The sequence below is a fragment of the Notolepis coatsorum genome, assembly GCF_963971535.1.
Source record: "Notolepis coatsorum genome assembly, chromosome: 6".
In the NCBI taxonomy this organism is placed as follows: domain Eukaryota; kingdom Metazoa; phylum Chordata; class Actinopteri; order Aulopiformes; family Paralepididae; genus Notolepis; species Notolepis coatsorum.
In genome coordinates, this window is record NC_140170.1 from 182,518,971 (window position 1) to 182,545,621 (window position 26,651).

The 26,651-nt window shown below is 43.1% G+C and overlaps 1 protein-coding gene across 1 annotated transcript in view; it reads right to left on the bottom strand.

Annotated features, from left to right (window-relative positions):
• Window positions 1–2,902: 2,902 nt before the first annotated feature.
• Window positions 2,903–26,651, bottom strand: part of LOC311229866 (uncharacterized protein) — a gene marked incomplete at both ends in the record, with an annotated part of 54,983 nt that continues 31,234 nt past the window's right edge. The window contains 9 exons of the mRNA XM_084315937.1: window positions 2,903–2,965; window positions 4,499–4,678; window positions 6,206–6,385; window positions 6,691–6,752; window positions 7,215–7,371; window positions 13,993–14,067; window positions 14,310–14,524; window positions 15,850–16,011; window positions 16,575–16,800. Coding sequence (XP_084172063.1) covers window positions 2,903–2,965; window positions 4,499–4,678; window positions 6,206–6,385; window positions 6,691–6,752; window positions 7,215–7,371; window positions 13,993–14,067; window positions 14,310–14,524; window positions 15,850–16,011; window positions 16,575–16,800 — 1,320 coding nt within the window. The remainder of the gene's footprint in view (window positions 2,966–4,498; window positions 4,679–6,205; window positions 6,386–6,690; window positions 6,753–7,214; window positions 7,372–13,992; window positions 14,068–14,309; window positions 14,525–15,849; window positions 16,012–16,574; window positions 16,801–26,651) is intronic.

Here is a 26,651-nt window from a genome sequence, read left to right on the forward strand (position 1 = left end):
TGTACTGTATATTATACTAGAGGTGGTGTATTGTACTGTATATTATACTAGAGATGGTGTATTGTACTGTATATTATACTAGATGGTGTATTGTACTGTATATTATACTAGATGGTGTATTGTACTGTATATTATACTAGATGGTGTATTGTACTGTATATTATACTAGATGGTGTATTGTACTGTATATTATACTAGATGGTGTATTGTACTGTATATTATACTAGAGGTGGTGTATTGTACTGTATATTATACTAGAGATGGTGTATTGTACTGTATATTATACTAGATGGTGTATTGTACTGTATATTATACTAGATGGTGTATTGTACTGTATATTATACTAGATGGTGTATTGTACTGTATATTATACTAGATGGTGTATTGTACTGTATATTATACTAGATGGTGTATTGTACTGTATATTATACTAGAGGTGGTGTATTGTACTGTATATTATACTAGAGGTGGTGTATTTTACTGTATATTATACTAGAGATGGTCAGATGATGTATTGTAAAGTTGAATCACTAACCTCGTCTAGTTAAGTTTAACCACTAACCTCGTCTAGTTAAGTTTAACCACTAACCTCGTCTAGTTAAGTTTAATCACTAACCTCGTCATAGTGTTATAACACCCTTAGATCATAGTGTTATAACACCCTCAGATCATAGTGTTATAACACCCTCAGATCATAGTGTTATAACACCCTTAGATCATATATAACATATTGTCCACACCATCACATGTTTGTTTCATCACTCTCTCTTTGTAGCGTCATTCAAAGCAGCTCGAATCACAGAACCCAGAATCCAGTTCAAAGCGCTGCCAACACAGACAGCGAGGCTGCTACACTGGAGGCTGAGACACCAGGAAGTCACCCCGGTGTGAGACGGTGGGTACGGCACGTGCTCAGAACGCGCTAGTGGGGTGTTTGAACTGTGCACGTGTTATACCCCAATGATGAGATATGGGGGGGGGGTGGTATCTCCTCCAATAGCAGCAGTCTGAGATATGAGGGGGGGGGGGGGGGGGGGTGGTATCTCCTCCAATAGCAGCAGTCTGGGGGATGTGGAGGTTGTGACCAATCAGATTCCACTATTCTCCTGATCCCTCTATAATCTCCACGTTGAGTTTCTTGCGTTCGCCAATTCCTATTCAAGTTGAAAGCAATATTGCTCACTTGCGTTGCCTGAATAATAAAGTCCCTCGTCTCTCTTCACCTTCAGTTCCTGGAGGCGTGTCCCGGTAGCAGCTGAAGCCGTAAGCACATTGGTTACATTGACGACTCGGATGAGGAGCTTATTGGGTTAATACAGCAGCCATTCCCACACTATAGAAGCACATTAGCTGAGCGGCAGATAAACTGTAGCATCACATAGCATGTAGATTGGGCAGCAAACATCCTCAGATAGGACCATTCCTACAAGCAAAAAGGTACATATTATCTGTATTACATTGGCCATGATGCAGCATTTCAAGATTCCAACCCGTTTTCCAACCCGTTTTCCAAAACCCGTCAGACCGACTTCCTGTTTGATGATGAACTTCCTGTCCAGAGGAGCAAAGAGGGATGAGCAGCGACGTCGAATCGGTGGTTTTTATAAGCTGTAGATTTAATTCGATTTTTTACGTCAATCTCGACAGAAAGCTACAACTTACCAAAGCGTTCACCGTCCCTTGTTTCAATAAATCACCAGCGGAAAAGGTCCGTAAAACAAGACATTCTTATACTAAGGCTGTAAAACTCCCATTCTATTTGGAAACTAATTTCCTGGGAGTTTGACAGAGTCCCGCCTCCCCTCACAGCGGCCCGCAGGCCTTCAGAGAGTCAGACGTCTGGGGTCTGACAGCTTCAGTATCGAGCATGAAGTCAGTCCAGAGAGGTTTTTAGCTCCTTGTATAAAGTTTTTATCTCTTGCTTGTATTAAGATATCAAATGTTTTGACTGGTATTAAGAGATCAAACGTTTTTCTTGTATTAAGATATGAAACGTTTTACTTGTATTAAGAGATCTAATGTTTTACTGGTATTTAGAGATCAAACGTTTTACTGGTATTATTAAGAGATAAAACATTTGACTTGTATTAAGATATCAAAATGTTTACTTGTATTAAGAGATCAAATGTTTTGCTTGTATTAAGATATCAAATGTTTTACTTGTATTAAGAGATCAAATGTTTTACTTGTATTAAGAGATCAAATGTTTTACTTGTATTAAGAGATCAAACATTTTACTTGTATTAAGAAGTCAAATGTTTTACTTGTATTAAGAGATCAAACATTTTACTCATATTAAGAGATCAAACGTTTGACTGTGGCAGCTGACATTATGACACGAGTTCTCTGACAGCCTACTAACCTGGTGAAATATGCAGGAATTCTCTCTTTTACTCTTATTTTATTACGACTGATCTTCTTTTGATGTTTGTAAATGTGCTATAGAAATTGAAGTTTGGTTTAAGTTGGGGGCCTGGAACTAACTCCCTTAACCTCCTTATCCGCCTCTCTCCTCCTCTCTCCGCCTCTCTCCTCCTCTCTCCGCCTCTCTCCTCCTCTCTCCTCCTCTCTCTGCCTCTCTCCGCCTCTCTCCTCCTCTCTCCGCCTCTCTCTGCCTCTCTCCTCCTCTCTCCTCCTCTCTCTGCCTCTCTCTCTCCTCCATCATGTCACTCTTTTCTCTTCTTCCCTTGTTTCTCTTCCTCCTCTCTTCTGTCCATCAGATCCCTCACCACTCCTCTTCTCCTCTCATCTGTCGTTCTCTCTCTCTCCTCTCTCCGTTGATGACGTCTTCATCCCTCCCCCTCCTCTTCTCTCCTCCTCCTCTCCTCTCCTCTCATCCAGCCATCCATCAAAGATGTCCATCATTTTCCTCTTTCACTTTCTTTCTGTTCCTTGTCATCCGTCAGAGATGAGTGTCCTGCTCCTCTTCCTCCTCCTCTTCACATCCTGCTTGGTTCACATACACCTGGGGAGGATGAAGAGTAGGGTTGTTCAGGTTAGATGGTATCTGTCATGTTAGTGTTAGATGGTATCTGTCATGTTAGTGTTAGATGGTATCTCTCATGTTAGTGTTAGAGATGGTATCTGTCATGTTAGTGTTAGATGGTATCTGTCATGTTAGTGTTAGATTAGTGTTAGATGGTATCTGTCATGTTAGTGTTAGATGGTATCTGTCATGTTAGTGTTAGATTAGTGTTAGATGGTATCTGTCATGTTAGTGTTAGATGGTATCTGTCATGTTAGTGTTAGATTAGTGTTAGATGGTATCTGTCATGTTGGTGTTAGATGATACCTGTCATGTTAGTGTTAGATGGTATCTGTCATGTTAGTGTTAGATGGTATCTGTCATGTTAGTGTTAGATGGTATCTGTCATGTTAGTGTTAGATGGTATCTGTCATGTTAGTGTTAGATGATACATGTCATGTTAGTGTTAGATGATACCTGTCATGTTAGTGTTAGATGATACCTGTCATGTTAGTGTTAGATGATACCTGTCATGTTAGTGTTAGATGGTATCTGTCATGTTAGTGTTAGATGATACCTGTCATGTTAGTGTTAGATGATACCTGTCATGTTAGTGTTAGATGGTATCTGTCATGTTAGTGTTAGATGATACCTGTCATGTTAGTGTTAGATGATACCTGTCATGTTAAGGCTAAAGTTATATCCTGTTTCACTCTGGAGTCATTTCTATCAGACAAAGAACCATATATGTTTTCAGAGGAACAACGTTTTCAAGATGGTAAGTTAGAATGTTGTGTTCATTCACAGTTAAAGACAGTAGAGGTTGAGTACTTTATTATCTAAAGATGGTAAGTTAGAATGTTGTGTTCATTCTAAAGACAGTAGAGGTTGAGTACTTTATTATCTAAAGATGGTAAGTTAGAATGTTGTGTTCATTCTAAAGACAGTAGAGGTTGAGTACTTTATTATCTAAAGATGGTAAGTTAGAGTGTTGTGTTCATTCACAGTTAAGGACAGTAGAGGTTGAGTACTTTATTATCTAAAGATGGTAAGTTAGAATCTTGTGTTAATTCATAGTTAAAGACAGTAGATGTTGAGTACTTTATTATCTAAAGATGGTAAGTTAGAATGTTGTGTTAATTCATAGTTAAAGACAGTAGAGGTTGAGTACTTTATTATCTAAAGATGGTAAGTTAGAGTGTTGTGTTCATTCACAGTTAAAGACAGTCGAGGTTGAGTAGTTTCTTCTGATATATCACGTTCACAATCCAAGTGATTTAGATTAAATGCAAATACAGGGGCTGCCCAGAACATTTTCAAAATTGACTTATATGGTTCTTCAGGGTTAAATTAACTCCTTAGACTATTCATCCATAAATCCATCCACCCATCATCCGTCCATTTTTCTATTCATTCATCCATCCATCCATCCATCCATTCATCCTCCATCCATCCATCCATCCATCCATCCATCTATCCATCCATCCATCCATCCATCCATCCATCCATCCATCCATCCGTCCATCCAATCACCTGCCAGTGGCTGCCATCCTCCCTGTTGGCGTCCACCCTCCCGCCTCCAGCCCCGCCTCCCGCAACCCCATTGGTGCTGGGCTTCTTCTCCTGCATCTCAGGCGGGGCGTCGTTGGACACGTCCAAGGTGGGGTTGTCATGACAACCAGTCTCCACAAAATGGAGCTCCTCTGCGCGCGACTGGGAAGGAGATGACCACAGTGAGAGGTGATGTAAAGCTGTTCCCGCCATGAACTTCTGGGTTGAACAACTAACATTATACATTAGTCTTCTTCACCAGAGAGGTGAACAAGGCATCGGTATCAGTTTATTTTTAAGGCCATTGATGGAAAATTGCCACGATATATATCACGGACCTTATCCGCTCAAATGATTGGTTTATACACCTGCATATAACCCACATAACTCTGTATAATAGCATGTACAATAATGCTGTATATACCGTACTTATATATTTATTCTACCGTATATATATATATATATATATATATATATATATATATATATATATATTAGGGATGCTCGATATTGGCTTTTTTACCGATACCGATATTCCGATATTGTCCAACTCTTAATTTCCGATACCGATATCAACCGATATCAACCGATACCGATATATGCAGGGTTTCCCCCCCAAAAAAACGGAATAATTTCAGGTAACTAATAATTTCACTGGATGCAATATTGTTATTGTTTTTTAAATTTTTTTTACCGATACCGATATTTTTCGATATCACATTTTACTGCCGATATCGGCCGATAATATCGGCCATCCCTAATATATATATATATATATATATATATATATATATATATATATATATATCCACATCTGTCTGTACATACCTGCATATAATCATTTTACATATCTGTAGATACTATACTGTATCTATATCTGTACATATCCTTTGCCTACCTTTACTAGTTACGCTGCTGGCCAGTGTGACTTACTACCATATAGTGTCTTCATACCTGTATCACTGTACATATCAATATTACAACTCTGTGCATACATCTGAGTTATGTAGTTGTACTACACTCAGTAGTACTAATTTATATATTTTATACCCAGTTTAATCACTTGTACATTGTATATTGCTGTTGCATTTTACTGTTACATTTGCACTCTGGCTGGATGCCAAAGGTCCTTTCGTTGTACTGTACTTGTGCTGTATAATGACAATACATTTTAATCTAATCTCAATCAAAACTTGATTTATGTGTGTGTGTGTGTGTGTGTGTGTGTGCGTGTGTGTGCGCGCGCGCTTGCATGTGTGTGTGCTAGGCCTGTCCCCGACTAAGGATTTGTATTGTCGACTTTGATTGGTCGAAATTTGCCGATAGTCGACTGGTAGTAAAAAATAAAATAATAATAATGTCTGAAGGAGTCGACTGAAGGCTTCTTGTCCTCTGCGAAAGCACGCAATTGGTCCACTGATGGATACATCTTGTCTAGTGTGTGAAATCCTCTTTCAGTGCCTATGTGCCTGATTTCTTAGGCAGTTAGCCTCGCTGGTATGTGCGCCATTAGCGTTAGCCACGCTTCTAGGCCTCTTTGCTTTTGGAAAGAATGACAAAAAGAATATGTAAATGTTTATTAAATTTTTTTTTGCATTCGACTAAGAGGTTGGCAGCCGACTACGGCTCCTTTCGATCGATTAGTCGACTATTCCACCAATCGGGGTCAGCCCTAGTGTGTGCACATACCATAGTCTTGGTGTTGGGCAGTCTCCTCTGCCAGCAGATATAGATGAGACCTGATGTGATGATGACCATGCAGACAGAGCCGATGATGACGAGCACGACGAAGAGCTTCCTGTAGTCACTACGGGTCTGACTGGGCAGCGCCTGGCAGAAGCTGGCGCCACTGTAGTTCAGAACGCCCACCTGGAGATACACACACACACACGTACACACAGACAGACGCACACACACGCACGCACGCACGTTAAGTTTATTTGCAAAAGGGACAGTGCATATTAATCAACATTAAAAATGTAAATACGCCAGAATTAGCCAGAAGGCTAGATTTCATCTGTAGTCCCTTAATAAATTTACAGTGTTAAAAAAAAATAATAATATATTTTTTTTAATTGTTCAAGCGTGTTACATGTCCGGATATGTGTAGGCATAGTGTTCCAGTACTGCGTGGCTCTAACAGAGAATGCAGATAAACCTGTAGACCAGCCTACCTCGTGTAAACCTCTCCTGATCTCTCCCAGCATTGCCAGGACGTCCTTGGTGTCAATCACCCCTGGAACACACACATGGACCAAATAATTAGATTTATTCAGTCAATTATTCAGTTAAGCAGTGTGACACATACAAGCCAAAAACAATACAATAACATGAAAACAACACACACACACACACACAGAACAGGGTTTACGTTATCCGGTAATTACCGTTTTTTTACCGGGAAAATCTGTTGAAGTCCGACATATTTAAATCTGAGTCTATCGACGGGACTTATTTTATTTGGAATATAATGTTCAATTAAAATATTATAAATCTACATGCCTTGATGATGTCATTCTTTATATAGCCTGCCTATCAATTGTTTTTAAGCTCAATAAACTCTGACCGGAATTTCTCCCATTTGTCCGGGAGATTGAAATCTTCCAGGACACGGAGACTGGCACCAATTTTTTTGAATGGAACCCTGACACAGAATGAAATATCAAAATAACGTTGATTGTGTGAGCGTGTACAGTACCATGCTCAGAGGCCACGTTCATCAGTAGCTGGTGCTGATGGTGCGTGGGCTTGCTGAGGTAAAGTACCCATGATCCTTCAGGGCTGTTCATCCTCCTTGCAAAGACCCGCTCTAAAATCGCCAACAGCCGCACGCCTCTCTCCGCGCGAAACTCCTCCTACAGACACACACATCAGGGAGGGAGGGAGGGAGGGAGGGAGGGAGGGAGGGAGGGAGGGAGGGAGGGAGGGAGGGGTCAGTGGTTGGGGGAGAGTTGTTGGTGGGTTTCTAGTCTGTGATTCAAGAATCAAGAATCAAGAATAAGATATGCATGGTAAAAGAAAATACATGCTAGGTTCCTAAGAAACTGGTTCTTATATACACTACTATGCAATATACAATTTACAATGTTAACTCTTAATGTATCTAAACTATACAGTACCTCCTTCTTTTAAAGTGTTTCTAAAGATTCTATTTTTTAAAGTGACATTTTGTTTAAAGTGATTGTTTTAGCGGTTGCCGCATGAGTGGTGTGTGTGTGTGTGTGCTCATGTGTATTTGTGAGTGGAGAGTTCAGTGTTCAGTGTTCTGATGGCCTGGGGGAAGAAGCTGAGTCGGAGTCTCTCTGTTCTTGCTTACCGCTCATTGAGAAACAAAATAACCAAAATGAATAGGCAGAAGAAAAAACATTATTATCAAACCAGATTGGAGGAGTGTAAAGGGAATAGTAAGAGACTATGGAAAACATTGAATGAAGCTATGGGTAGAAATAAAATGGGCAAAACGCCATCATTTATTGAGTCAGATGGTATTATTCATCACTAAACCATTTGACATTGCAACCCATTTCAACAACTACTTTGTTTCCAAGGTAAACACAATTAGAAATCAAATGTTGTCAATGAGTGGTAAGCTGTCAGACTCTGTAATTAAAAAACATATTATGTATGACAAGAAATGTCGATTTAAATTCAGGAGCACAAGTCCAAATGATATTGAAAAGCTCCTCCTAGCACTTAAACCAGATAAACCGTGCAGTGTTGATAATCTGAATGGAAAACTGCTACAAATGTCTGCAAAATGTGTGGCTAAGCCACTATCACATATATTTAATTTGTGTTTTGAAGAGAGGGTCTTTCCTCACCCTTGGAAAATAGCCAAAGTAACTCCACTACCAAAGAACTGTAAAGAGCCATTTACAGGTTCAAACAGTAGGCCCATTAGTATTTTACCAGTAATAGGTAAGTTATTGGAAGGAATTGTGTTCAAGAAGATTCAAAAGTATTTAAATGAAAACAACATTAATTCTGATTTCCAGCATGCATACAAAGTAGGATACTCTACAGGAACTGCTTTAACATCTCTTACAGATAGCTGGCTACAACTGATCGATAGGAAGTTAGTTGTGGGTACAGTGCTCTTGGATTTCAGTGTGGCTTTCGACATCATAGATCATGACCTATTATTATTGAAATTACACACATGGGTTTGAAGACACTGCCATGGAATGGATGAGAAGCTACTTGTCTAATAGACAACAATGTGTTATATTTAATGGTTCCATGTCAAATATGGTAACACTCCAGTGTGGTATTCCCCAAGGAAGTTGTCTTGGACCCCTCCTTTACTCTATATTTGTAAATGATATGCCTTATGTATTGGAAAGTGCAGGTACAGCGATTAATGCTGATGATACAACTATATATGCATCCGCTGAGAGCACAGAACAAGTGAATAAGATACTTCAGAGTGAATTATTTATGATTTCGAATTTGATAACTGAAAACAGACTAAAATTAAATGTAGCAAAAACAAAATGTCTTATACTCGGCTCTAAATATGCCTTAAGGTCGGAGCATAGACTGAGTCTCTCATTACAAGACGCTGGTATTGAACAAGTGAAGGAGGCCAAATTGTTGGGTGTAACTATTGACGAGGCACTACTTTGGTCTACCCAGATTAATAACATGGTTACCAGGATGAGTAGAAACATCTCCATAATAAGAATAAATGCTTACCTCCTAACGAATACAACAATTAAAATGGTAGTATTGTCTTTAGTCTTGTCCCATCTTGACTACTGCCCAGCAATTTGGTCTAGCGCGTCAAAGCATGAGCTTAGTAAACTCCAGCTCACTCAAAATAGAGCTGCCAGACTCACTCTTCACTGCTCTATAAGGAATAGTGTGGAGGGAATGCATGCTAGACTGTCGTGGATGAGGGTGGAGGAGAGACTAGCATGCAGTTTGATTAGGTTTTTAAAGAACATTGCATAGTATATTGTATATTGTATATTGTATGTTAACTCAGTTACTTCTATTCTGCATCGAACATTGTATGTATATACTGAACACTGTGTCTACGTACGTGACTTCTATTTTTACTTCTATTTTTACATGCTATACTATTTTATTTCATACTTATCTTTTGTCTAGCACAGTCTCTGGAGCGTAACAGAAAGAAGCATTTTGTATAAAAGTATTCTGTACTTCTGTATGACAACTATTAAAGAAACTTGAACTTGAAACTTGAACATTTGTACCTTGGGTAAAACCACTCAATTGTATTCTATGCTTTTATCCACCAATGATAGACATGACCATAATACCAGACATGCTTCAAGTAGTCGCTTCATCCTACCCTCTGCCTAGAACCAACGCTCTAAAGAAAACGGCAATGTATAGAGCCATAACATACTGGAATAGGATCCCATTACATATTATAGGGATGGAAAACAAGGACAGTTTCAAAAAGAAACTTAAAGGAGCCATAATCCGGAAGGAAATTAATATATGTCATGCATGAGTGTAGCTGCAGCCATGTTATCCAAAACTTCTTCTGTTTACTTCTTTTTAAAGGTATGGTGAAATTGATGTTTTAGTAACATTGATGAGCATTCTGAAAGCCATTCTTAAAAAGATTGACTTTTAAAAACAATCTTAAATCTTAAATTTAACACTGTAAAGTATTTTGTTTTGTTTTTTTGTTTTCTGTTTCTTTGCTTGCATGTCATTTTTGCCATCTTAATTGTTAGTTTCATTGTGCATTGTGTGTTGAGTACTGACTTTTAATAATTCTGTTTTGCAATAATAATTGTTTTTGTATGTTTTTTTGTGTGGACCCCAGGAAGACTAGCTGGTTGCCATGGCACCAGCTAATGGGGATCCGTAATAAAATAAAATAAAATTCTTGCAGCGTGTGACCGTAGGCGCTTGCCTGACCGCAGCAGCTTAAACAGGCTGTTGTTGGGGTGGTGAGGGTCTTTCATAATTCTGCAGGCTCTGGATTTGCACCTCCTGTTATATAAGTCCTGCAGGGGTGGTAGTGCAATACACGTAGTACGCTCAGCTGAGCGCACCACTATCTGGAGTGCCTTCCTGTCCTGTGCCGTGCTAATTCCAAACCAGGCAGTGATGTTTCCAGTCAGAATGCTCTCTACAGCCCCGGAGTAGAAGGAGTGGAGTATCTTCCCCGATACTCTGAACTTCCTTAGCTGTCTCAGGTGATATAGGCGCTGTTTCGCCTTTTTCACCACAGAATCTATGTGTGTAGACCATATCAGGTCCTCTGTGATGTGGCCTCCCAGGTACTTGAAACTGCTCACCCTGTCCACGATAGCCCCTTTTTATCCACAACGGCGTGTGTGTCCCCTGCTGTATTCTCCTAAAATCCACGATCAGCTCTTTGGTTTTACCAATGTTCAGGAGTAGGCTGTTATCCCGGCACCAGCGTGCCAGTTCATCAACCTCCTCCCGATAGGCCTTCTCGTCATTGTTAGAGATCAGCCCCACCACCACGTGTCGTCCGCAAACTTCACTATGGAGTTGGAGCTGAACCTGGCCACACAGTCATGTGTGTACAGTGAGTACAGCAGGGGCCTCCGAACACAGCGCTGGGGGGACCCGATACTCAGGGTGATTTTGCTGGAGGTATGACTAGGGGTGGGACGATACATCGATCCAGATCGATACATCGATGTAATTATCAACAATCGAATCGGATCGATGCAATGTAATAAGATCGATTCATATCGATACTCTTATTTTGAAAATCCTGTGGCGAGTCTCATATCCGCCCAAGAACAACAGCAGTAGCTCCGTGTGTGTAGATGTTACAGCATAGCATTCTCCCTTTCTGTGTGTGTGTGTGTGCGCGCGTCTTTGGAAAGACCAGATGAGGTCAGAGGAGTTTGATGTTTAAATGTTATTTAAACATAAACAATATAATACATAATAAATGTAGGCGTATACATGATCATGCAACATCAACAAATTGTTGTAGGAACGGTTTGGGAGAGGGAGGTTGTGAGTTTTGAGTTCCAAAAAATGTAGCTTAAAGTTTAAAGCTCAATATATAAAAACGTGGCACTTTACAGTGAACAGGAGGTCTATTTGTATTAAAAACAATAGATTGATTTTCCTTTAAATGTCTGGAAGAGCTCAAAAATACAAATGTCAAATGATATTTTCATTACCTTTTTTTTGTTGATCTAAATGTTACTGATTGTGTTAAATGGGCATATGATATCATCTCATATCGATCGCAGGCACCTGAATCTAATCGTATCGTATTGTATCGTGAGAGACTTTGTGATATCGGCAAATATTGTATCGTTGTCCAAATAATCGATATCGTATCGTATCATGATGAAACTGGTGATTCCCACCCCTAGGTATGACCCCCCCACCCTGACCGCCTGCGGCCTGTCACTTAGAAAGTCCAGGATCCAGGCGCTCATGGCGGAGCTCAAACCCAGATCGATCAGCTTGTCAACCAGTCTGGTGGGGACTATGGTGTTGAAAGCTGAACTATAGTCAATGAACAGCAATCTCACATAGCCCCCCTTCTGACTGTCAAGGTGAGAAAGGGTGTTGTGTAGTACTTGGGAGACCGCATCGTCAGTGGACCTGTTTGCCCTGTATGCAAACTGCAGTGGGTCCATGTTACTAGGGAGGGAGGCACAGATGTAATCCTTGACCAGCCTCTCAAAGCATTTCATGACCACAGAGGTGAGTGCCACCGGTCTGTAGTCATTGAGGCCTGTTGGAGAGGAGTTTTTTGGCACAGGGATTATGGTTGACATTTTGAAGCAGGCAGGGACCACGGACTCAGCCAGGGATTTATTGAATATGGATGTAAATACTGGGGCCAGCTGGTTTGCACAGGACTTAAGTATTCGTCCTGTTATCCCATCTGGGCCAGCCACTTTCTGAGTATTTATACCCTTGAACAATAATCTCACGCTGTGTTCCGTCAATGAGAGAGTGTGTGTCCCCCCCGAGCTAATAGTGAGCTAACATCGCCACTGCTCGCTCCAAACCTGGCGTAAAAGGAGTTGAGTTCATCCGCGAGAGAGGCATCGGCACTCACTATTGAGGGGGGGGCTGACTTTATGTATCGTTCGTACTCCCCGCCATAAGCCTCTTGTGTCGTTCTGTGCCATCTGTGTCTCCATCTTGTTCGCATATCGCCGTTTAGCAGCCTGTACCTCCTTGCGTAGCATATAAGCTGCTACCTTATACTCTTCCATATTTCCCGATGCTCGGCCCGAGTTGTAAGCACCGGTACGAGCCCGAGTGATGGCCTGGATGCCCTGCCAAATGTGGGGGGCGACAGTGGCTCAGGAGGTAGCGCAGTTGTCTGGTAATCCAGAGGTTCCCGGGTTAGATTCCCCCTCCTCCCGGGCAGCGCGTCGAAGTGTCCTTGAGCAAGACACCCCCAATTGCTCCTTATGAGCAGGTTGGCTCCTTGCATGGTTGACTCCGCCATCGGTGTGTGAATGTGTCAGTGAATGGGTAAAACTGTGAGGAACAAATTGATCCAAAGCGCTTGGATTCATATGAGTGGGGTGCACTTGGGGAACAGGAACAAAGAAAGGTGATCAGATTGTCTGGTCAGATGCTGATGGCCCTGGTACATCCTGGTACTTACACAGTTCATGGTACATCCTGGTACTTACACAGTTCATGGTACATCCTGGTTCTTAAACAGTTCATGGTACATCCTGGTTCTTAAACAGTTCATGGTACATCCTGGTACTTACACAGATCCTGGTACATCCTGGTACTTACACAGTTCATGGTACATCCTGATACTTACACAGATCCTGGTACATCCTGGTACTTACACAGTTCATGGTACATCCTGGTACTTACACAGATCATGGTACATCCTGGTACTTACACAGTTCATGGTACATCCTGGTTCTTAAACAGTTCATGGTACATCCTGGTTCTTAAACAGTTCATGGTACATCCTGGTACTTACACAGATCCTGGTACATCCTGGTACTTACACAGTTCATGGTACATCCTGGTACTTACACAGTTCATGGTACATCCTGGTTCTTAAACAGTTCATGGTACATCCTGGTTCTTAAACAGTTCATGGTACATCCTGGTACTTACACAGATCCTGGTACATCCTGGTACTTACACAGTTCATGGTACATCCTGATACTTACACAGATCCTGGTACATCCTGGTACTTACACAGTTCATGGTACATCCTGGTACTTACACAGATCATGGTACATCCTGGTACTTACACAGTTCATGGTACATCCTGGTTCTTAAACAGTTCATGGTACATCCTGGTTCTTAAACAGTTCATGGTACATCCTGGTACTTACACAGATCCTGGTACATCCTGGTACTTACACAGTTCATGGTACATCCTGGTTCTTACACAGATCCTGGTACATCCTGGTACTTAAACAGTTCATGGTACATCCTGGTTCTTACACAGTTCATGGTACATCCTGGTACTTACACAGTTCATGGTACATCCTGATACTTACACAGTTGAGGTTGTCAGTCATGTTGAGGATGACATAGCCCCGCCCAGCCAGCTCACTCCAGTCTAGACACACCACCTACAGGGGAGAGATTGTCACTGCATCCTCTCAACTGATAAACCTTGTGTACCTGTGTGTATGTGACCATGTGTGTGTCTATCTATGTGTATGTGTGTGTGTGTATCATATGTATGTGACTATGTGTGTATCTATCTATGTGTGTGTGTGTGTGTGTGTGTGTATGTGCGTGTATGTGTCTATGTGTGTGTGTGTGTGTGTGTGTGTGTGTGTGTGTATGTGTATACGGTATATGTGTGTACCTGCTGTGCCTCCTGTGTATCGTCAGGTCTTCCCTTTGGTAGGAGGCGCTCTGTGACTCCGCCTCCCCTCACCTCTGACCTATCAGATTGCGGGGTTGTGTTTTTTTCTAGCCAATCCCAGGGCAGGATGTTGAAGGTGTCTGTGGTGGGGGAGGGGGCGGGCTCTGTGGTGAGTGGCAGGAGCCGTCCTGTCCTCTTCCAATCGGTCTGGGATTCTAAAAGAAAAAGAAAACGGCTCCATATCCTGTTCCTTTTAGTACAAGTCTGATCTAAATTAGATGAAATATACACACAGAGACAGAAAAACATTTAAAACAGACCGTCAGCGCTCTGGACGTGATTTAGCCTGAGTCTCACACTGTTTTCATTCCACATAGTAGAAGGGGATGTTTTTTTTTTATCCACTTTTTCTATTTTTCTCCCATCCCAATTCCATTGTGCCAATTCTCCCCTCCCCTGCGTTGAACGTTGCTCGCATATGCCCCCCACTGGCCGGTTGTAGGGAGGATAGAAGCCTTGCATCACGTGTCCCCTCCGATACATGAGGAGGCAGCCAGTCGCATCTTTTCACCTGCCAGCACGGACTCTCATTGGCGAGGTGTAACGTGTGGGAGGCTCACACTACCCCCACCATTTCCTGTCTCTGCTGTGCAGGCGTCCCCCAACCGACCTGTAGGAGTCGCTGTCCACAACGTCCACATTACCACCCATCGACTTCCACCCGCTAACTCTGCCAATTGAGTTAGTATGACGGCCGGCCAAGCCGGAGGCAACGCTGACAGCCGGAGTCGAACCCGGTGTCTCTTGCGTTGGTGACGAGCGCAATGTCCGCTGCGCCAGCTTTACAAAGAAGAAACCTGAGAGAGATCTTGGAAAAACATTTCCAGCTCTGCTAGAGGAGACAAGTGAGGACACTTCAGGCTCAGGTGTGTTTACACAACATGGAGGAATCGAGGAAGGAGGGTGGATGTAGGGACCCTTTTTTTATATATTTTTTCCGTTTTTCTCCCCTCCCAATGTTAGTCGTTATGCCAATTCCCAATCCCCTTCCTGGTCGTTGCGCACTCTACCCCCTACCGTTGGTCTGGGAGGGCGGAGACTATCACATGCTTCCTCCGACACATGTGTACCCAGCCCACCGCTTCTTTTCACCTGGCAGCGCGGACTCTCACTGGGGGAGTGTAACGTGTGGAAGGTCACACTACCTCCCTCCAGATCCTTCCCTCGCTGTGCAGGCGCCCCGACCGAACTGTAGGAGTCGCTGTTTACAACGACCCGGACCCACCCACCCGCTTCCCTCCCGCTGACTCTGCCAATCGAGCCAGTATGACGGCCGGCCAAGCCGGAGGCAACGCTGACAGCCGGATTCGATACCAGTGTCTCTTGCGTTGGTGACGAGCGCAATGTCCGCTGCGCCACCCAGCCGCCAGGGACCCTTTTTTAATCTTTGGAATGCGGCCTAACTTGACAACTCTGACCTCCATAAGTCAATTCTGTGAGGGTTCAGTCTGCAAGGACATTGGGATTCAGCCATGCACACCTTCCTCTTCCTGTTCTGGCTTCTCCTCTTGCTCCCTGCTGGGCTGAAGGGGCTCTCTGCTAGGAGCCACACCTGCCTCTGGCACCGTTGGATTCTGGGTAAAAATATCCAGGTGAGTCAGGCTGGCACCTCCCTCTTCCACCTCCTCATCCTCGGTTTGATCTGGAAGTATACACAAAAAAACAGCATGACCCGAGCCCTGAAACCATGAGAGAAAGAAAGAAAGAAAGAAAGAAAAAAAGAAAGAAAGAAAGAAAGAAAGAAAGAAAGAAAGAAAGAAAGAAAGAAAGAAAGAAAGAAAGAAAGAAAGAAAGAAAGAAAGAAAGAAAGAGAAAGAAAGAAAGAAAGAAAGAAAAACAAGGACACAGTATGGTAGATGTGAAGGATTCTTGCACAGATTGAACTGATCATACACAAAGTGCCATGTCTGGGAGCCGCCACTAGGGGCAGAGTGAATGTAAAATAAGAGTGATTGATTGAAAATTGTGTTAACAGATTGCAGAATGGGTACAATACAGTACGGCTCAATACACACAATTGTTAAGGGGATGCAGACCAGAGAAAGACTTTCGTCTTGTTCACATCAGGGTCCCCCATTTTCAATTCATCATGAGTGTGTGAGTGAGTGAGTGAGTGGCATTGCTGGCCTATCTAAAAGTATAACCAAAGTCAACCAATCCAAGAGCAGAGCAGACAGACTGGCGGGGGGAGGGGGGGGGGGGTACCTGTGTGGCCTGGAGCAGCACCATGGTGGTTCACCGGTCCCAACACAGGATCAGCGTCTGGATCGGGGCTGGCCCCAGCAACGGCTCCATCTGGACCAGCAGGAGCAGTGATACTACTACTAGTAGTGGTGGTGATGATGATGGAGGAATGGAAGAGGCCATAGCCACTAACCTGCCCCTCCTCCTCTCCCTCTGTCTCCCATATCTCCCTCTCTACAGGAGCCATCTGGAGGAGAAATGTGAATTCAAGTGATGTTAGTAGTAGTAGTAGAAGTAGTAGAAGTAGTAGTAGTAGTAGTAGTAGTAGTAGGAGTAGTAGGAGTAGTAGGAGTAGTAGTAGGAGAAGCAGCAGCAGTAGTAATAGTAGTAGTAGTAATAGTACAAGTAATAGTAGTAGTAGTAGTAGTAGTATCGTTAGTAGTAGTAGTAGCAGCAGCAGTAGTAGTAGTAGTAGTAGTAGCAGCGGTAGTAATATCAATAGTACTAGTAGTAGAAACAGTAGTAGTAGTAGTAGTAGTAGTAGTAGTAGTAGTAGTAGTAGTAGTAGTAGTAGTAGTAGTAGTAGTAGTAGTAGTAGTAGTAGTAGTAGTAGTAGTAGTAGTAGTACTGGCAGCAGTAGTAATAGTATAGTAGTAGTAATAGTAGTAGTAGTAATAGTCAGTACTGCTCTAAAGGAAGTCGGTGATTTCAAATACCTGGGCTCGTGGGTCAACTCGTCCGAGCAAGACCTTAAAGTGAGGAAGGCACTTGCGTGGAGGGCTCTGAACGGCATGACCAGTGTGTGGAAATCCAACCTCCAACGTCAAATCAAGCTCAACTTCTTTCATGCAACAGTTGAGTCTGTCCTTTTGTATGGCAGTGAATGCTGGACCTTGAAGCCCACCCTGCAGAAGTCCTTGGATGGGTGCTACACCAGAATGATGCGTGTGGTGCTCAACATCAACAGGGATGAGCATGTCACTAATGCAAACTTGTATGGGGGGGTGCTAAGGGTGAGCGAGAAAGTGGCAGTCAGGAGAATGAGGCTGGCAGGTCACTGCCAGAGACATCATGAGATGCCAACCAGCAAACTTGTGCTGTGGGAACCAACACACGGGCATCGATCACGAGGACGTCCCACATTAACCTACGTGGACGTTCTCAGGAGAGATGCGGGAACAGAAAGCACCGGCGAGCTAGCCAGATGCATGAAGGATCGGGATGACTGGAAGCACCGATGGAGGGCCCGTCCGAGGACGACCTAGATAGATATAATGCTAAAGAGACATTGTGAACAAAGAAGCAGACGTGTTACTGCCGAAGAGTGTGGTAGATATTGCACACGTTGCGTTTTAGTAAAAGTATAGGCAACAGGACAGGGGATCGTCTCGATCCACAGTTTAGCTTCAGTTAGGCCTAGCACCACAGTTTAGCCCACGTGTCGCTTCACCTCCCCAGCCCAGCAGCGGACGCCTCAACGGACGTCGCGGCACTGCATGCACCTCCAGCAGTCACCTGCCTAACGTCAACCCAGCTCCGTCTCCTGCTACCACGGGACTTCTCGACAGCCATCTCACCACACGGACGTTCGGTGGTGAGAGCAGGCCAGCCCTTGGTTAAGTACTCTCCAACCAGTTACCGTGAGCGCTCCGAGTGCTGGAATTCTATCGGTAGACATTCTCGTTGGGCGGAGCGTGCCCTCTAAGGGCGAAGAGAATCAGTACTTTGAACCGACACTGGTAGCAGTGATTAGGGGCGCCCCGACGTTTATTATTTTGGGGAAGCCGGCTATAGATAGGACTTTTTGTTTCAACTGTGGGCCCACTGTCTTTTGGTTAAATGTGTTGTGTGATAACGTGTGTTCCTTTATAAAATCCCATTTAGTAGCTCCCGTACCTCTCTCCCTCTTTCTCCCCTCTCTCCCCACCTACGGGTGAATGAACAGGTATTTAAACCCTTAAAGGGACGGGTGGCATTACTGTATCTTGACTAGTGTGGGAAGAGCTTTGTTCCCTACCATAGCACCGGACATCCTCCCATTCCTAACTGCAACCATCAACTCCTCACTCAACTCGGGGGTGGTCCCCACCTCCCTAAAACAAGCCAGAGTCATGCCCCTCATAAAAAAACCAACCCTGAACCCCACCGTCATAGGCAACTATCGTCCTGTCTCTCTTCTCTCTTGAACGTGCTGTATCCAACCAACTTACTGCTTATCTCTTACAGAATGACCTCCTAGACCCCAATCAGTCTGGCTTCCAGACTGGCCACTCCACAGAAACGGCCCTCATTGCGGTCACAGAGGCACTTCACTTAGCAAAAGCGAAAGGCCTCTCCTCTGTCCTGATTCTCCTAGATCTATCTGCAGCCTTCGACACAGTCAACCATCAGATCCTCCTGGCGGCCCTCGCAGGAATGGGAATGGCTGGATCTGCGCTGACATGGCTGACATCATACCTCAATGACCGCTCCTACCAAGTGTCATGGAGAGGGACCCTGTCTGCCACCCAACCCCTGCGGACGGGTGTCCCCCAGGGCTCGGTCCTAGGACCCCTTCTCTTCTCCCTCTACACTAAATCACTGGGTAACATTATCACGTCTCATGGCTTCTCATATCATTGTTATGCCGATGATACTCAACTCTTCCTCTCCTTCCCTCCCTCAGATATCCACGTCTCTGAGCGGATCTCGGCCTGTCTGTCCGACATCTCCGCATGGATGACGACCAACCACCTCAAACTGAACCTAAGCAAAACAGAATTGCTCCACCTGCCGGCCAAATCCTCCCCCCTGACCGACCTCTCCATCACAGTCGAGAATGCAGCTGTGACCGCGTCCCCGACCGCCAAGAACCTTGGTGTTGTCCTCGACGACCAGTTGAACTTCTCTGCTCACATCGCAGCGACAACCAGAACCTGCAGATTCCTCCTGAGCAACGTCAGAAGGATCCGCCCCTTCCTGACAAAAGAAGCCACCCAACTCCTCGTCCAATCAACAGTCATCTCCCGCCTTGACTACTGCAACGCACTGCTAGCTGGCCTCCCGGCCACTGCCACCAAGCCTCTTCAACTCATTCAAAACGCAGCGGCCCGCCTGATCTCAAACCTACCAAAGTCGGCCCATGTCACCCCACTTCTTAGGGACCTGCACTGCCTCCCCATTGCTGCACGTATCCGCTTCAAGGCCCTCGACCTAGCATACCGTGCGGCAAAGGGAACCGCTCCCGCCTACCTCCGGTCAATGGTCTCTAACTACACACCCTCAAGACCCCTACGCTCTGCATCTTCTGGCCGCCTCAGACCTACTCCTATCCAAGCTCCCGGAGGGTCATCAAAGAGAAGCCGCCTATTCTCAGTCCTTGCCCCACAATGGTGGAATGAACTACCCACCCCAGTTAGGACAGCCGAATACCGTTCAATCTTTCGCCGTCGACTAAAGACGCACTTCTTCAACCATTATCTGAAATGATTAAAAAATATATAAAAAAAAAAAAAAATCTAACCGTGACTAACCTTACTGTCATGCACTTGTCCTAATAAACTAACCTACACTGTAATACGCAACACTTTGATGAACATTGTTACTCAGCTGATAGAGTTATACCCTTCTTGCTGTCTTGTCGTACAGAACTTGTAAGTCGCTTTGGATAAAAGCGTCAGCTAAATGACTAAATGTAAATGTAAATGTACTGTAGAGTGAGAGCACTAGGTGCCCAGCATTTCAACCCTTAAAGGGACGGGTTCCATTACTGTGTATTGACCGGTGTGGGAAGAGCTTTACTCATTGTGCCTTGTGTTAATAACCAGATAAATCCTTCAGTAAAGAAAGTTAAATGGGAGCACTGTGTGTGTGTCTGTTACTGTGTCTGTGGTCTTAACCCCTTCCTGTCCGGGTAATGCATTTTATTGTTTAACCCTTTCCCCACCCCCTGCCTAGACATCATTGGGACAGGTCTCTGCTCATCAGCAAGGAAAGGTACTGCTTTGGGGAGAAAGTATATCATCTATCACTACTGCCACCGGGTGTGGGAGGGTGCGGGAAGTATTAGGAGAAGTGTCGGTGTGTGGGGAATTACTGCGAGTCGCCCTGGAGGGCAAGAAGGACCAGCGCACCACCCCTAGGTTAGTAAATCCTATGCCCCATCCACTCCCTCTGCTAAAGCTCCACTCTAATACTCCTGCACTACAGTTGGGGACTCAGCCGGACTCAGATCTGCTGCGTTCCCACTACCTGGTGACAGTGTACATCTACTCTCATAAAGTAGGGATAATCCACCCTGCTACACATGCTTGGACTGAAACACTGTATTTAATTAAGCTCAGGAAATCCAGCCCATTTCTACTCCAGCGCTCGAGTTTCTCGTGATTTGAACGCTTGTATTTGATCATTGAGTGACAGGATGGTTGTGTTTTCACCTTGTAGTGACAGATTAAGTCCATTCATTTGAGCAAATATGCAAGACAAATATGCTAGCCCTGTTATCCAGTCGGGATCGGAAAGGTGGGCAGCGAGCTGGGTTGCATTCTGTCAGAAACAAGCGCGCCTCATCCCGCAGCTCAAACAAATGTTGCGCGCGACTTGCATTATGTAGGACAAAGGAAATCCATATAGGCTGAATATGATCTATTATCATCCTTTATAAGTGCTATTTGTTTTTCTAAGCAGTTTCAATTAGCATTTGATGCCCTGTTAAAAAACTAAAATTTGAACTGCAATAAAATGATGATGGATCAATATTTTCCTCATTCTTTTCTTCCTTTTTTTTAACGGGTTATTGTTTAATTTACATAATGATTTAATTAATCACAATTGAAAATCAACCCTTAGATACCAGTTTTGATCATATACCAGTAACTGCTTTTTTAAATACACTATAATTCAATATTCTATAAACACATTTGACTTTGTTGGATTGAAAAAATGGTAAATTGGGACTGTTAGACCATAGACTTCCATTACAACCACTTTTGACCCTAACTGTAAGAGCAGTGGTGCCATGGCAGCCCGGGCGCCTGAATACTTTCGACAACAAATGTTTGTTTCCGCGTCTCTCATTGGCCACGCGCGTTTCTGGTCATGTGACATGTGCGCCAATCGTGGGACCGCAAGTTTCTACACTGGTTAAGCTTAGGCACTCTTTCGAAGTTGGTTAAGGTTAGAGTTTGTCTTAGAGCAGGGCGATAGAACGCCAGGTAGTTTGCAGGCTGTTAGACCCGGAAATAGGCGCAGAACTTGCTGTCCCACGATTGGCGCACATGTCACATGACCTGGCCAATCAGAGCGCAAAACTCGAACGCGGAAACAAACATTTGTTGTCGAAAGTATACACGCAGCCCAGGCGGGGACTGACTCCAATTTTGAGGTGCCAAACATCCATAATAACATCATGCATGTTGTTTTAGAAGTATATTATCTTTGTGCTTACAATAATGAAAAGGTACGGTACACAGTTGGTCTCGCCCCCCGGTGTTCCGTTATCAGCACAAAATATGTCAAAATATGATCAAATCCACCATCCCCATGGCTGCAGATCCCGGGGGGGGGGGGGCATGTCCCCCCCAAAATTGTAAATATATGAATTGTCCCCTCCAATAATAATTATGTGTTATCAAGAGTAGTGTATCTACTCCCACTCTGTAATTCTAGTTTAGAAATACTCCTAAAAGCTTCATTTGCGTATTAAAATCATTAAAATTTTCACGATGCCCCCGGACCCCCATACTCTGCGTCCCCCCCAAACTTGTCATGAGATCTGCAGCCCTGACCATCCCCGATGTTTTTTTCCCCACAACTCGAGTACTGGTAATAGTAATAGTAATAGTAGTAGCATCAGTTGTAATAGCAGTAGTAGTAGTAGTAGTAGTAGTAGTAGTAGTAGTAGTAGTAGTAGTAGTAGTAGTAGTAGTAGTAGTAGTAGTAGTAGTAGTAGTAATAGTAGTAGTAGTAATAGTAATAGTAATAGTAGTAGTAGTAGTAGTAGTAATAGTAGTGGTAGTAATAGTAATAGTAGTAGTAGTAGTAGTAGTAGTAGTAGTAGTAGTAGTAGTAATAGTAATAGTAGTAGTAGTAGTAGTAGTAATAGTAATAGTAGTAGTAGTAGTAGTAGTAGTAGTAGTAGTAGTAGTAGTAGTAGTAGTAGTAGTAGTAGTAGTAGTAGTAGTAGTAATAGTAATAGTAATAGTAGTAGTAGTAGTAGTAGTAGTAGTAGTAGTAGTAGTAGTAGTAGTAGTAGTAGTAGTAATAGCGGTAGTATTAGTAGAGAATCAGGTGTGGGCATTGCCTTTCACACATGTAGCACAGCAGGGGATTCTCAGTGACAGACGTGTTCTCACATATAACTTTACTCCACTTGGTTTAGGTGAGGGGTGGCTCCTAGAGTGAGGGCATGATGCAGACAGAGAAAAATACCTCCTCCACCTGTGTATGGAAGATCATCATTTTTTACATTTATTTAACTGGCATGTAACTCGACATCGTTGCACATGAGGGCAACCTCAACTTTTTTGAGTTAAAATAAATGTATATTAAATGAATTAAGGGTCAACGGTATTCCGTACAGAGTGAAATAAAGTTCATTAACTAAATAAAACACTTCAGACTCACTCTTGGCACTAGTAGTAGTAGTAATAGTAGTAGTAGTAGTAGTAGTAGTAGTAGTAGTAGTAGTAGTAGTAGTAGTAGTAGTAGTAGTAGTAGTAGTAGTAGTAGTAGTTGTAGTAGTAGTAGTAGTAACAGTAGTAGTAACAGTAACAGTAGAAGTAGTAGTAGTAGTAGTAGTAGTAGTAGTAGTAGTGGTACTAGTAGTAACAGTAGTAGTGGTAGTAGTAAACATAGTAGTAGTAGTAGTAGTAGTAGTAGTAGTAATAGTAGTAGTAGTGGTACTAGTAGTAACAGTAGTAGTAGTAGTAGTAGTAGTAGTAGTAGTAGTAGTGAGGGCCGCCTCAGGGGGTGTGCGAGCAGTGCGGTCACACAGGGCCTCGCGGGAAGGGGGGCCTCGCAATTTTTTTTTTTTTTTTTTTTTTTTTTTTTTTTTTGCGAGGCCCCCCTTCCCGCGAGGCCCTTTTTCATCACAGACCTAAAATCTAGTTTTGCTTATATGCTTATATATTTCACATTAGACACGTTTGTAGAATGTGTCTGACTTGTTCCTGGCTCTGCGGCTCTGCAGCAGACATACTCACTATTGGAGCTCTGGGGCTCTGCAGCAGATATACTATTGGTTTCAACGAAGGGAGGGGTTACATCATGTGTACGCCGGCGTGCGTCAGCTGTGTTTGACTATTTCGTGCGTGCAGCTTTGGAGGTTATGCTTAGTTATGTCAGCCAAGACGAAGAGGACGGTCATTCGGCAGATGGACTGAAGATGAAAGTTGTTGCATGTTAGACAGTTCAGTCAGGCTAGCCATGTCGGCTTAGCTAAAGGCAGGGACAGCTAGTTAGCTTTAGCTACGTTATAATATCGAGTGCTAACGTGTGGTTCAGTCGGGATAGCCATGATGATGTCGGCTAGTAGCTAGCTTAGCTAAAGGCTAACTAGCGTTAGCTAACCTAGAGAGAGCGCGTGCAGCATTGTTATGCCAAGATGAAGAGGACGGTCATTCGGCAGATGAACTTCGTCAACTCCACGCGGTTGTCTCCATCCTCTTGGACGTTTGGTGAGTTTTTAATGCACTCTATTCTATTCCCGCCGTGGATATATCTCTCTCTCTCTCTCGGGAGCCAAACGGGCCGGCTAGCTGTTGTAGCTAATGTTATATTGAGCCAAAGCGGGCCGGCTAGCTAACGTAGACGTTATATTGAGCCAAACGGGCCGGCTAGCTGTTGTAGTAGCTAACGGTGTGTGGCCTGCTGTCAGTACCTGGCTACTCTATTTGCAGTTAGCCTATTTAGCTGATGTCGGCCATTGGCTCCTTGCTATTTTGTTTTCTCTGGTATAGACCCTCTTCTCTTTGGATTTAAGTGTTGATCTTTGTCCTTTTGGATCTATGTATATTCATGTTGCCTTTGTGAAGTTATCTTTTCCTTCTGTTTTGTTCTTCCATTAAAAGTTGAATATCCTTTAGGGGCTCGTCTTTGCTTATCTCTCTCATACATGCTCTCTCTCTAACACACACACACACAGACATGCTCTCTCTCTCTCTCTCTCTCTCTCTCTCTTTCTGACACACACAGACATGCTCTATATCTCTCTCTAACACACAAAATGACATGCTCTCTCTCTCTATATTTCTCTCTCTTTCTAACACACATGCTCTCTCTCTAACACACACACACAAACAGACATGCTCTCTCTCTATCTCTCTCTTTCTAACACACACAGACATGCTCTATCTATCTCTCTCTCTTCAATTCAAATGGGCTTTATTTCACATTCTTGTATTTCTCCCAGTAGGTATGGGAGTTTTGAGTTATTGTCGATGTTTTCAAAGTCTCTTTGGGTGTTTGCAATTTGTGGGAAGTATGTCTTGGTATAGTGGGCAGGTTGTTAAGAAGTGGAGCTCGGTTTCCACCTCATCTTGTGTGCAGTGGGTCTGTCTTCGCTTGGGAGCCAGGTCTGCCTATGGCGGCCTTTCTCGATGGCTAGGCTGTGCTCGCTGAGTCTGTACCTAGTCAAGGATCTTCTTAGTATTGGGTCAGTCACAGTGCTCAGGTATTCTGCCACTGTGTACTCTCTGTTTAGGGCCAAATAGCATTTCAATTTGCTCTGGTTTTGGGTTGTTTCTTTCCAATGTGTCTCTCTCTCTCTCTCTCTCTGGCCTTGCTCTGGTGGAGGGTCAGGGGCATTGCCGGGTCTGTGCAGCGATAACACTGTATATTGACTATAGAACGGGAGCTCTCTTTCGCTCTCTCTCTTGCTATATGTTGACTGTATCATGCCCAGCCTCGGGCAGCGCTATTATTTAAGAATATGTTGACTGTATGATTTTTTATTTTTATTTTTTATACCTTTTAGGGGGGGGGGGGGGGGGGGGCCTCGCGTTTAAATCTCGCACAGGGCCTCGCATTTCTCCCAGGCGGCCCTGGTAGTAGTAGTAGTAGTAGTAGTAGTAGTAGTAGTAGTAGTAGTAGTAGTAGTAGTAGTAGTAGTAGTAGTAGTAGTAGTAATAGTAGTATTAGTAGTAGTAGTAATAGTAGTATTAGTAGTAGTAGTAGTAGTAGTAGTAGTAGTAGTAGTAGTAGTAGTAGTAGTAGTAGTAGTAGTAGTAGTAGTAGTAGTAGTAGCAGTAGTAGATGTAGTAGTAGTGATAGTAGTAGCAGTAGTAGTAGTATTAGTAGTAGTAGTAGTAGTAGTAGTCATGGCCGCCTAATTATAGTTGAAAGTGGGGGTGCAAGATTATTAAGTGACAGGCAAGGGGTGGACCCCCTCCACGGCAGATTCTTTTATTTATTTAATGAACACCTGTACGTGCAATTTCCTGCAATATAGAGCCTTCAATCTTGACCAATAAAGCTGCTCTTTTCACTATAAAACTCAGTTTATATTGCAGTATGATAGCCAATTACTATAATAATAATATATTAATATATATATATACTGTATATATACTGTATATTGATTTTTCGTTCTTTTATTTTTATTAAATCAATCTTCTTTCAAATAGGCCAAGTTTTTAATAAGAAAGAGAAAAAAGATAATTATACCATATATTGCCATTTTATTGTATGACAATTATCGTGAGGCAAATATATAATAATTGTCACATGTAAAAATGTAAGAACTTAAGAAAATTAAAATGACTTGTAATGTAAAAATACCAACAAGGAACAATAACAGGGTCTGCTGTAAATATAGCCTATTTTCAGAGAATGACAAGAATATAAACAGAACATGGGAAACACATGCGCATAAATCAATTGGATTGATTTACCGTAAATCCTCAAATATAGGACGTGTCTTCTATTTACCTCAGCTGCAAAGAGCACCAGGCCTTTATTAGAGAGGCTTATATAAGAGGCAGGCCTTACTTTCTAAAAATGACACTCATGGACATAATCCCTTCATTTTCAGACTTTTATTGCATTATTATTATTATTATTATTATTATTATTATTATTATTATTATTATTATTATTGTTATTGTTATTGTTATTGTTATT